The sequence below is a fragment of the Sinocyclocheilus anshuiensis genome, unplaced genomic scaffold, assembly GCF_001515605.1.
Source record: "Sinocyclocheilus anshuiensis isolate Anshui unplaced genomic scaffold, SAMN03320099.WGS_v1.1 scaffold201, whole genome shotgun sequence".
NCBI lineage: Eukaryota > Metazoa > Chordata > Actinopteri > Cypriniformes > Cyprinidae > Sinocyclocheilus > Sinocyclocheilus anshuiensis.
In genome coordinates this window covers 289,865-303,427 of record NW_015537959.1, presented here as the reverse complement: position 1 = coordinate 303,427, position 13,563 = coordinate 289,865, and the positions used below count along the sequence as shown (strand labels likewise).

General features: G+C 37.5%; 1 protein-coding gene across 6 annotated transcripts in view; it reads left to right on the top strand.

The window, feature by feature from the left end:
* Positions 1-3,672: 3,672 nt before the first annotated feature.
* LOC107666254 (tensin-2-like) overlaps positions 3,673-13,563 on the top strand; it is a 49,924-nt gene continuing 40,033 nt past the window's right edge. For 3 of the 6 annotated variants that reach the window (XM_016457486.1, XM_016457494.1, XM_016457478.1), the window contains exon 1: positions 3,673-4,034. In XM_016457486.1, the coding sequence (XP_016312972.1) occupies positions 3,921-4,034 (114 nt within the window). In that variant the 5' untranslated portion in view covers positions 3,673-3,920. Of the gene's footprint in view, positions 4,035-12,517; positions 12,611-13,563 lie in introns of those variants that run through there. The other 3 variants (XM_016457517.1, XM_016457509.1, XM_016457502.1) reach the window with 2 other exon arrangements.

Below are 13,563 nucleotides of genomic sequence, written 5' to 3'. Positions count from 1 at the left end.
ATATGACCCCTTTAAGCATTTCAGTTCATTTGTTTTTGTCTGAAATTGCTTGTAGTATCTTTGCTTAGTGGCCAATCCAGGACCATTTGTTTAAAAACGCTGTCTCGAGTGTTCACTTAGATTCTCATCTTCCCCTGTCTGTCTGTCTATATATCTTTCCTTTTTTGGACTGTGCGGTCTTTGTTTTCTTGTTCTATTTTCAGTAGTCTCTTCAGCTTTTCTCATACGACTCCTTATATTTCTTCCTTCCTCCTTTCCATTTTTTGCAGCAATCAGAATAAAAAAAAAAACAAGGTTCAAAAGTCCAGACAGACATCTGTAGACTCCTATGTAAATCCTTTCATTTTCACTCAGCTCATAATTAATCTGGTCAGTGTGTTGTCTCTCTGTCCTTTGTTTCCCTGCTTGAAAAGCCTCCTCACACCATTACCAGATAGTGAGAATTATGTCTGCCGAGGCCTCTGCCAGGAGGTTCCCTGCCAAGAAGTGCTCGGCAGCTGTTGGCAGCTGGCTGTTTTTTACTGTTATTTTCCTGCTGCGATCACTTCAGGTGTTGAAAGATGCGTCTCACTGAGAGCTGCATGGTAGGCTCATCGACTTCAGGAAGTGCCAGAATCTGTGCATCAGACAAACATTTCATTAGGATCAGTCCATAGATAATTCCGTTCTCTATTTGCGTAAGCTGACATTACTTTTAAAAATGCCTGGCTTTGCTTTTTTTTAATTTATCCGTTAGTTTTCCTTGCGCTTAGTTTTATGGAAAAAGTGCTTGCGTGGCCATAGTTTTGTCTGAGCTTATCTTGATGAAATGAGACTGTCTGAATTTAAAGGTGAAATGTGCAATTTTAAACTGTTGCAATTGTTTTTTTGAGTAGTCCCATATGGCAGCATTGGTTCAATTTTGTTTGGAGCGGGACTGCCTGTTTGGATGAGCACTAGAATGTGGGGAGTGTTTGGAAACCTGTTTTGAGATGATTAAAATTAGTAAAATTTGAATTATTAAAATGGACTTTTCTGGTAAATGTTGTTTTGGACCCCATTGACTTTGACTGTATGGACAAAACCAGTTGAAACAATTATCAGAAAATCTTTTGTGTTCTGCAGAATTATTAAAGTCATACAGGTTTGGAACGACATGAGGTAATAAATGATAGAATTTCCAAGTTTTTGTCTTTAAGATTACCTCTTTCACTCAGATTGAAATTTCATTTGGATCAAGTCCTAACAGATTACTAGTCTGCATGTAAACATGCCTAGTGTTACATGACCTGTTAATGTTAGTTTCTAGAATTTTCAATTAATGATGTTTCCAGGCAGGTCTCATGGGGACCTGTAAACTCTGAGTCACAACAATATGGAGAACAGGCAGAAGAGTTTTAAAGAAGGGAATTCTATTGTGTGTACCTGAGAAAGTTGTTAAAGGGACATTGGCTTTCAGAGAGTTGGCCTATGTGTGCATTCGGAGAAAGAGAGAGAACAGGAAATGAGGAGGGAGGGAAACTAGAGGGGCCAAAGAGGCACGAGTGGAATTTGCCTTAAAAGGGGTACGATTTAATAGTCCCACAGGCCACCCTGTCACCCCCACCCCCTCCTCTCCATCTACATCTCTTATCATCCTTCGAGAAAAGAAAAAAATGTCCTCTGGAAAACTGAAAACGCTGCTAAAAAGTGTCTTAGAGAGGCCGAGATAGAGAGCTTGACTCTGAGAGGCCTTGTCAGGGTAAATCGACTCTGAAGGGCTGATTCTCTTCACACAGGTTCTCAGTTGCACAGCCTAAGACCAGCCGCTACACATCAATGCTGCCAACTCGCATACCAACTCAGCCCAAATCCCTGCAGAGCTGCGGCTTCCCTCGCTTTCCAGCAATGGTTGTTGTGGTCTGATACGGCATTTCATTTCCTGGTGGATAATCGTGGTTTCAGCTGGCCTGCTCCATGAGAATACTGGGAAAATATGTGAGGAAAAATGAGTAAATGGATGAGTGAAGTCAAGAGAAATTTAGCATGATCTTAATATGAGAAACCCCTTTGAGGTTGGAAGATCTGTAAGAGTTGCATGTTCCTCACTGTGGCTCCTGGAGACTATTTATTTATCTTCATTTCAAAGCTTCATACTTTGATCCTGTTTCAAACAAGAGGTCACGTTTAGATGATGTGGTGCAAACTGGTGGAGAAAACTATTTCTGATTCAACAGAAGTTTTAAGTGTTTTTAGCACTTTGATATGCAATCAATCGGGTGTTGCCAGCTGATAGCTAGAGTGTTTAGGGAGGTTACTAGGGTGTTGCTAAGTGATCAATTGAGTGTTCTGGATAGATTGTATGGGGCATTGCTAAGTGATTACTTGGGTGTCCTGGGTGGATGATAGGGCGTTGCTAAGTGATTAACTGGGTGTTCTGTGTGGATTGTATGGGGTGTTGCTAAGTGATTACTTGGGTGTTCTGGGTGGATGATAGGGTGTTGCTAAGTGATTACTTGGGTGTCCTGGGTGGATGATAGGGCGTTGCTAAGTGATTAACTGGGTGTTCTGTGTGGATTGTATGGGGTGTTGCTAAGTGATTACTTGGGTGTTCTGGGTGGATGATAGGGTGTTGCTAAGTGATTACTTGGGTGTCCTGGGTGGATGATAGGGCGTTGCTAAGTGATTAACTGGGTGTTCTGTGTGGATTGTATGGGGTGTTGCTAAGTGATTACTTGGGTGTTCTGGGTGGATGATAGGGTGTTGCTAAGTGATTACTTGGGTGTCCTGGGTGGATGATAGGGCGTTGCTAAGTGATTAACTGGGTGTTCTGTGTGGATTGTATGGGGTGTTGCTAAGTGATTACTTGGGTGTTCTGGGTGGATGATAGGGTGTTGCTAAGTGATTACATGGGCATAATAAGTGATTACTTGGGTGTTCTGGGTGGATGATAGGGTGTTGCTACGTGATTTCTTGGGTGTCCTGGGTGGATGATAGGGCGTTGCTAAGTGATTACCTGGGTGTTCTGGGTGGATTGTATGGGGTGTTGCTAAGTGATTACTTGGGTGTTCTGGGTGGATGATAGGGTGTTGCTAAGTGATTACATGGGCATAATGGGTGGATTGTATGGGGTGTTGCTAAGTGATTACTTGGGTGTTCTGGGTGGATGATAGGATATTGCTAAGTGATTACATGGGCATCATGGGTGGATTGTATGGGGAATTGCTAAGGGATTACTAATATTTAATAATTAAATCTAATATAAGTAATTAATAATATTATGGTCTCTATATATGGCTCAGGTCCCTCCTTTAATCTACATCTATGGGATGTTTTTCCCATTTTATGTTCTCTATATATGGCTCAGGTCCCTCCTTTAATGTACATCTATGGGACGTTTTTCCCATTTTATTGTCAAGCTGATGAAAATCATAAATCTTATTCTTTAGAAAAGTACTAACACACCTCTCCTCCACAACCTGCATGATTTGAGGCATCATTTGATGTTCTCCTAACACTAAAAATTACGGACAAAATGCATAGCATAATCTCAGTTAAGGAGGTAAAAAAGAAGTCAGCATATGTCTGTTTACTGTCTGAAAGACAGAAAACTTGAGCACAATGGTGTGTGTGTTTCTGGGAAAAGTAGGGGGTGGGGGCTGATATCCTCTGGATGTTGGCTTGTGAGTTGTGTACATTTGGCTGACCGTACGCGTGCTGCTTTCAGAGTGTGAATAGACTTTTGATTTAATGGGCATATTCTTACCTTTGTTTACATATGTGTGCTCACAAGAGACAGATGAGTGTGAACTGGCGAACATGTGTGTGTGTTTGAATGAGAGCCAGGAAAAGGGGAAGGGCCTCAAGTGAGCGGACAAAAACAGCTGCTCTTGTGTGCTCGGGAAACCTCATCCAGAGAGAGCGACCGTGGAGAGACGGACCAGCAGGGTCCAGATCTCTATATGGGTTGTGCCCTGAGTGTGGATAGCTGTGGGGACGAGCCAGATCCGGTACCCGTGAGAGGGTCTTTAAGGAGGGAGAGAGCAAAGTCCAGGGGAAACATGAGGCTGACCAAGGTGGGTACTTTCAAAATTTGCTTACAGGTGATGAGTTCAGAGAACATGTTTACTTATGTTCTGCAATGTCAGATGAGCAAGAGTCTGTTTGTGGTGAAACCCATGTCAGTAGCTGGGTTTGTTGATGTCTTAAGAGTCAGTTAAAGTTCAGTTAAAGTCAAGTTTTGCAAGTTGTTGTTAAAAGTGAAGTTACTCATTTGTAGTGAAAACAGCATCAAATAGGATGCATTTACCGATCAGAATACGATTTGCCTAAATATGTGTTGTGCATTTACATGCTTGTTATATATAGAGGGTCTAGAACTGTGTTTTATGCTTGCCTTGTTTTTTTCATGTATTTGTCACATTATTGAAAATAGATTTGTGCACATTTTGAAGAAAATGGAGTGATGCCTGCCTATGCAAAACTTGCCACCACAATGTCAGGGTGTTGCTGTGTGATTGCTAGGGTATTTTGGATGGTTGCTCCGGTGGTTGCTAGGTTATTCTTGGTGGTTACTAAGGTGTTCTGTGTGGTTGCTACAGTGTTCCGGATGGCTATTTAAGTGTCTTTGAATTTTTCTTTGCTAGATATAACTTAGTTCCCCTCCTTTAGTTTATCTGAGACTTTTTTTCACCCATTTGATTGCACACAATGTGAAAATCATAATTTTGTAACACTTTATTTTAGGAACCAATTATCACTATTAGCTAACATGCATATTACAGCATATTGGCTTATAAAACATATTAATTCCCTATTCTGCACAACCATATTTTAGATCCCTTAATCCTACCCCATACCTAAACTTAACTACCTTACTAACTGTTAGTAAGCAGCAAATCAATCGTTTATTGATGCAATAGTTAAATAGTTAAAGTGTGAGCCATAAGAATGATCACTTAGAAAAGTAATATCACACCTTTCCTCAAAAAACTGCATGATTTGACGTATCATTCATATCCGTAGCACAAACAGTGTGGGATGAGTTACACGCTGGAGTTGAATGCTTATGATTAGGGGTTTGTTCAGATCTTTGTGTGAGGATGAGCGCATGTGTTCTGGAGTAGGCTAACAATGTCTCCCTGATTGTTGATACTGACAAAGAAGGCCTGGAAAACTTGAGGAGGGCTTGATTGTGTGTTTACATGCCTGAGAGTGAAAGTCTAAAATGGTCTGGTCCCCGAGGCTCGTTCACGTGTAGTGCAGCATGGGAACTTTGAGCCCTCCGTATGAAGTCACAAAGTTGTAGCTGATTCCGTGAAGCAGGCCTGGGAATCATTATATGTCTCTCCCAGCATTTATTCAGCCATGCCACTTTCATATTTTGCTGCATGTCCATCATCTGTGCCCAAACACACACATTTTAGTCTAGTCACTGTGGGACTGCAAAATAGTCCATCCACTGTCCTGTTGATTTTAATAGCAAACTTGCATAAGGCTGTGGTTTATTTTGAATGCTTCCTCCCACTACTGCAGCCATAATGTTTGTTTTTACAGACTTTTTTCATTTTAATACAAGGGTAGTTTCTTTTATTTTGCTGTGGTTGCAGAGTTTAATGGTAATACTCCTAAATCAATGTATGATCATGTCAAATATAGGAGGATTTTGGTCTGCTGATGAGACTATAATGAAACACTGTGTTATGCAAGCATATAACCCATTTATGGTGCTATCTAACTAAGCAATCTGACATTTAGCTGATGCTTTCTAAGCCCCAGTGGAGTAACCTGGTGTCCAAAAGTCAAGGGCTTTGGTTAGGACTTGCACCTAAAGCCAATGTCTGTTCCAGTGTCTCATTTTATTATTTTATTTTACTTTACTTTACTTTACTTTATTTTGTTTAGTTTTATTGTTTTGTTTTTTGTATTTTGTTTGTTTTTTGTCTTGTTTTTTTTTTTTACTTTTGTTTTATTATTCTTCATTTTGATTTGTTTTATTTTATTTTATTTTATTTTATCTTATTGTGTTTTTGTTTTGTTTTGTTTTGTTTTTTTCCTTTTCAAAAAGTTTGTTTTTTGTTTGTTGTTCAAAAGTTGTGATAGCCTCCTTTGAGCAAAATGTTTCAAACCCTGATTAAGCAGAGTCCTTGACTAACCAAATATGTTTTTTAGCGATGAATTTCTATAGTTCTAATCAATATCCAGCAAACTGCTGTGCATTATGGTGCATCTGAGTTTCCTGTCTTCTCTGCAATCTGACAACACAGCTGTTCTCAAACTATGCTCTTTGTTTGTCTTTGCTCTTTGGGACTTATGGTATATTCCTAGAATATGCATGGAATGACAGAAACTTTAACAAGTGCAGTTTACTGCAGCCATAATCCACAGGCATCCACTATAAACACCGCACAGGAAAATGCCTGGTCAATGTATAAATAGGCTATGTTTTTTTTCCCAGGAACACACACTCATGCATGCTGCTGGTATAAAGCACACACAGGGACATAAACATGTTTTTATTTCTTCTTCCTTTGTTCCCAACTTGCACATAAATATTAAAACATCAACACAAACATACAAACATGAATGAAAACTATTACATTTCTGAGCAATTGGAATTACAATTTAGGCAATAGAAACCACCCAGAACACCCTAGTAACTGCATAGCAATATGTTTTCAACCATTTGGAACACCCTAGCAGCCACTTAACAACACATTGGCTTCTACTCACAACGTCCTAGCATTGTGGTCACAAGTTCTTCTCACAAACATTGGAATTCTGGAAGCACTGATCAGTCTGTTTCTACTATTTCACATTCCCTCATTCTCATATGAAATTGAGCTCTGTAAAGCTAGGATGGGTACACACACCTACAGTGTGTAACTGTCTGCATATTCTCAGGAGGACATGGTCAGACATCGGGGTGTTACTCTGACAGAATGAGGATGTTTGTGTAGTGAGGGAACACGAGAAAAATTGTGTGCTCAATGAGGAATGTGAACTGGAAACACTTGAAAGGAAAAGGAAAGCCATCCCTGCCCTTTTAGTGCCATCAAAGCACTAGTGTGCTGGGGTCATAAAAACAAATTTTCTCTGAAATCTCTCCGCACTCTGTTTGGTTTCCTTCACCATTCAGAATACAGCCCTGACATCTGCCCGCTGCAGAGTTTGTGCAGTACTGTAATTGTTTTGGGAGTGAGTTGGGAAATGGGCAGAGAATGAGAAGAGGGATATGATTCAGCGTTTCATAAAACATGAAAATCAGTGTAAATATTGGGTTTCTTCTGCCTGATAGTCATTTTTATATGAAAATTTTAGCTTTTTCATGGTAAAAATTACCATCATTTATTTCATAATTTATCATTGTATCATTACTAGTTTTAAAATGCCTTTATGCATAGATTTTGTTTTACTTTTGTCTCAAACCCAGACTTCTTAAAACGTATTGCATTAATATTGTAAATATGTGAATAAATGTAATATAAAATATTGAAATCCATTATAAAAGATTACATTTTTGAACATTTTTTTAAATAATGGACAGAGTGAAATAATCTGAAATTTGGTATTTTTATATTATTATTTATTCCATCTGTTCTATTTTCATCATAACAAATACATTTGCCCAAAAAAGTGTTAGCAAAAGTTAATATACTCGTTTACCAGAGACAAAAGAGCTTGAGATGAAATATGAGACATGATGATTGATTAGAGAAAACAAAAGGAAATCAAGATCAATATCACTTGAACAGTATATTTTTATTGTGTTTCATTTCAAGTCAAGCTGTCAGTTTGCCAAATTAGGCTAAATAAATGAATAAATATTATTTAATTATGTTTATTTAGGATACATAAAGTGAAATATTCAAATATTTATATTCTAAGAGTTGGTATTTCTTAATAATATTATTATCCAAGAGACAGAAGTTCCAGCGAAGAGCTTGAGATGAAATATGAGACATGATTAAATAAACACAAAAGAAAATCAAGATAAATATCAGAATTTTTGTGTTATTGGCACCCATACTGTAAGTTTGTCAAATTAAAAATGTGTACATATTAAAAATGTCATTTCCACCACAAAAATCTATTAAACACAAGACATTATTTGAGATGTAATGGAAATGGCACTGGTAAAAATGATAATGGCTTTCATAAAATAAAAAAAAAACTGACTGCATTCATGTTGTCATTGAACACTTAAGTGTTTTTAGCAAGTTTATTTTCTAAAAGTCCACAAAAGTGGACCCATTGCTGCATCTTCATATTTCCTCTCTCCCCGTCTTTTTCTCATTTCTAGCACGCCCCTTCTTTGAATCCCTCTACCCCCCGACATTCAGTCTATCCCCTCCTCACCATCCTGCCTCAGGCTCTCTCTCTCTCGCTCTCTCTATCTCCATCATCTAATTCCCTCCCTCCCTGCACAGCTGTATTTAATCAGCCCCTGGCTCTTTCGTACCCAATCATTCCTGCGCTCACCCCCCCCTCCATTTCCTCTTTCTGCATGTTCTCATCTCTCTCTCTCTCTCTCTCTCTCTCTCTCAGCATCCTCCTCTTTTTTTAAATAATGTTTTTGTTCTCCCTCAAACATTCCATCCAAAACTGTTGGCCAATATTACATCACCTCACGACAAATTTGTGTTTCCAAAGTGCATTCATTTGAAAAGGGCCTAAGATGTATGTGTCGACTTGGCCACAGGTGTTTCTAAATATCCGGGACTTCCTGTTTTGTTATTTTGAATAAATTTAGGTGCTACGGTAACACAGGTCTCCTCTGTGCGGCAGAAACATGGCTTCATTTAAACACAGTTTCACCTCCACAGCTGGGGGTTCCTGTCTGTGAGTAATGATCCTGCTCTATTTCCAGTTCCACCTTTTTTCGTTTTTGTCCCCACAGTCCCGTTTATAATTACAAGATAGATTTTTACATTTTCTGAACATTTGAGCGGTGCTTATCAATGCAAAACACGTCATTATGATGCTACAGTGTTGTGGGTGTTTGCCAGAGCATTGTTATTCAGTTGCTAAAGTTTCCATGATATTCTGCTTTCTAGATATGACTCAGATCCCTCCTTCAATATACACTATCACTCAAAAGTTAGCGGTCTCTAAGATATTTTTAATGTCTCAGAGCCTTAAAGTCTCTTATGCTCACTAAAGCTGCATTTGTTTGACAAAAATACATTAAAAACAGTAATACTGTTTTTATACCGGTGTCCAGCAGAGTTTAGCTCCACCTTTCCTCAACACACCTGCCTGGAAGTTACTAAGACCTTGGTTAGCTGGTTCAGGTGTGTTTGATTAGGGTTGGAGCTGAACTCTGCAGGACACCGGCCCTCCAGGACCCAGTTTGGGTGACCCCTGATTTAAGGCATCCTCGCTGAATAAAGGTATCAAAACATCTTTGTATTTATGTATATATTGTATTGTTTCATTCTTGACAAATATTTAAACTAATATCATTTTAAATCAAAATTTACAATCATAAAAAATGACATCTCTTTTGATGCTAAAACTCATCATCAAAGCAGTGTGAAATAGTCACAAAAATAATTTGTATAATCATTTATATCATTTGTTTCAAATACTGAGAATTATTTACTGTTCAGAAAAATATAATCTGAGAACATTTCCCCCCTCCCCCCACTCAAGCTGTAATGTTTATGTAATGTAATAAAAATCCAAGTAAATATTGGGTGTTTCTTCAATTACAGCCATTTTTATAAAACCAGGTGTTGATTTTAAATTATTTTTTAAAATAAAGAATAATATACTGATACTATATAAATATAACTGATAATAATACAACTCCCAGTTTATCATATATGCCATGTGAAAATCATATTTCTGATTGCTTATAAAAGTAATAGCACCTCTCCTCCACAAGCCACATGATTTGAGGCATCTCTCGTGGCCATAGCACAAACAAATGGGATGAGTTACTTGGCAAAATGTAATGTGCTTTGGGTTTGCTTAAATCCCTAACCTTAAATATGAGAACTAGAACAGGGAGAGATGGAAAAGGGAGAGCATGTACATAGGAAATGCAAAAGAATATAGTTCTATTTTGAATTATTAAACATGAATTCTAGATAAAGAAGTCTCTCTCCTCTGGTTCTGTAAACGGTATAAATTCGTATGCACATGGGTTGGCGAATGGGACGGGACATGTTTCTCTAATGTTCACAGTCTGCCTGCTGGAGGGCCCCTTTCTCCCCAACCATGTGCCTTCCACATCCTGTCTGCACACACTCTCCCATGGCCTGTGTGTCCTACACACGTCTCTCTTTACCCTTTCTCAACAAGCCTTACTCACTCACTCTCCTTAATTGGATTGTATAATTTCCCCTCCCCACCTGATACTCATGCTTTCTCTGTCCTTTTCTCTTTCTTTCTCTTGCCCTTCCTTATCCCTTCCCTTTCCTTCTCATATGGTTCTCCATGTACTTTGTTTTCTTGAATTTTATCTCAATGATTAACTTCAAACAACATTTATCTTCTCTTTTTATATTCTGTGATATGGCAGTATATCTAGAAGTGAACTAGTAAAAAGTCAAAACATATTTATAATCTCATTCTTCTATAAGTCCTCTGGGTTTCTCTCCCGGTCTATATTTTAATCAAATAATATCAAGATATATAATTTATTGGAATTTCCACATCTGTTTTTAAACAGCTCAGTACATCTCAGTATAATCAAGAACAATATATATATATATATCCTCCTGAGACCCTGCATCCTCATATGAGGACATTATATTTTAGTGAATTTCTCTGAGACTATACATATCACAGTTTTATTTCAATATCCCTATGAAATATTATATATTATTATGAAAATCTTGTCAATTATTACTCCCATTATTACACTTCTTTTTTCATTACATGTTGCCCCAAAAACACATTAATATGCAAATTAGATACACTATATAATGAGAAAACCTGTTTATGGCCATTTTACACACATTTTGCAGAAAGAAAAATGGTATATCAAATCATTCTGTTATAACATAGTTGAGAATCATCTTTATGCAAAGTTTGGTAAACAAAACTCCTGAAAACTAAACATGTATTGGTGATTTAAAAAAAATCAATTGTTTTTGCCTATGCATGTTCATTCATGTCTTTTTATTTTTATTTTTTAAATTGAGTCCCGATGTCCTCTACCAAGGACGTAGCATAACTTATGAATGAAATATCATTTTTTAATTTTTAATTTTTTGTACTTTTTTTAATGCTCTAAACAATGTAATGACATGCAAAAATACAATTTTTTTCCTAAAATGTTTTGCCGGGTCTCAAGAAGTTAAATATATATAAATATATGCCATACATAAATAGAATTAAAAAATACTTCATATTGAATTACTTTATTTTTATTTATGATTGCATGCATTTAATGTGTATATATATATATATAAACCCTAAAATTATATTCCAAATAGAATTTTCAATAATACATTGCTATTTGCTTATTTGTGTTCGTTTAGATGTTTAATATATCAGTCGTAATGTTTTGTGTGTTTATACGGAGCTTGTTTCATAAATGCATTAATCACTGGCACATATCACATGGTGTCTGTATGGAGCTTCAGTGCTGGAAGACGCATTTGCTGGCTGTGCGATTCCACAGAGAACATCTCTGTTTATTCTGCTGGTGGACTGATGGACGGCATTCATCACTTAGATTTGAGGCCATTCATTTGAATCATGCAGTGTTTGAAAATGTTTCTTAATTGGCGAAAACAAAACCCAACGAGGAACAAATATGAGGCCTAGTTGAATGTGCTTTATTGTGTGTTTGGAACTTCCATCTTTTAAGAAATGTATCAAAAGCTATATTTGACGCAATTTTAAGGCGTTTAAATACTACTGAGTGCGCTTCACATGCTGCATCTCTAGAAAACTCTTGTAAACGCGCCAGCAGATGTAACTCCACATGTGACCAGTTGATGTCGCTTTTGTGCTTTTAATAGTTCTTTCAAAGGTCCCTACCGGTCCATACATGCATTACACTGATTTTCAGACTATCTGTACTGTAGAGACTGATGAATAGCATTCAAAATAAATAAATAGGCTAACTGTCTAATGCACACCAGCCACTAAGTAATATAAGATTTCATTTCATAACAAACTTGTTGTTTGCAAAGTTGTTTAAACCTTGTTTGTTTATTTATTGGTGTTAATACCACAATTTCCTGTTGAATAAGGGATTATTCATATTATAATATATGATATAAAATGTAGATGATATAATTCATTCATAATTAAACAATTAAATGCAATTTCAAATATTTTAAGCCGAAAAGAGCTAAGTATCTAAATGAATGTGATGCTATAGTGAAAGATATGTTGTAGAACAGCGCTACATTCATAAAGGCAGGCGCTTCTAATTAGCATTTTATCCAATCAGCTGTCGATTCTTCAGGATGCCGCCAATCAGAAAAGGTTTCTTCTAGTAGCAACATTCCACAGTGTTCTGTTCCCGCTGTAGCTCCTCCCACACGGCCAGACTATGAGTTTAGCGAGAGTAAAGACAACAACTCAATCAGTAGTCGAGTGCCACTCCATCGATTCATTGGGAATGTAGCCCATGAAATCTTTAAGGAAACCTTTTTTAGCTGGAATATTCTTCAAAAACATGAGTAAGGTAAAGTATTTTAGTACAGTACAGATCTAAGATGACATGTCTAGAGGTCCTGAATGTAAAGAAATGGACATAAAATGGTTGAAATTAGATGTGATTAAATGGATTGAAATCATTTCTATTAAATGGTACTTTATGCATGTTATGCACATAATTTGTTAGGAGCAACGCTGATCTGATATGTAGTTTACCTCTGTGTTAGAGCATCCTATAGGTGAGTGCTTGTGAGAAAAGCGACTCTAGTTTGTGTTTTTAACTGTAAATAAGATACAGTAGTTTTGATCTGAGCTTAACAACACACTGTTGTCCCATATGGTAAATAAATACGCTTGTGTAAGAAGTACAATGTGCTTTTAATGGAAGGTCGCTGGTATTGGCTCTTCTCAGTGTCCACGCTTTCCATGTTCACTGTCATGGCATGAAACATGTCAGATGCATAACAGCAGCATGAGCGAAGTCTCTCGTTCTCTTTCTGTAGGGACAATTATCACACGCCTTACATAACCACAAATGAAAACCTCATAAAACTTTTCAAAGTTTCATCACTCTGCTAATCAAGTCTCGAAAAATCTTTCGTTTGTATGTTAATTGCGTATGTCGTCGTTGAAAGAGTTTCCCCACTCTTTACCAGGGCTGAAACTACACTAAAAACTGGAGCAGAAAGAAAGAGTCATCATATGACTTCACGAGCTGGTAACTAATAGCTACTGCGTCATCATGCATTAAACGCCTCACTAGAGACATCGGCTGTGTCTCAAAACATGCTGAGCTTACTACCTAGACAGCGTTCCCTGTTGACAAAACCAGCATATGCTGGTTAGGTATGTTTTGACGCTGGGATGCTGGTTTAAACTGGTCCTTTGCTGGGTTATGCTGGTCCTTTTGCTGGTCATGTGCTGGCAAAGGACCAGTTTAAACCAGCATCCCAGCGTCAAAACATACCTAACCAGCATATG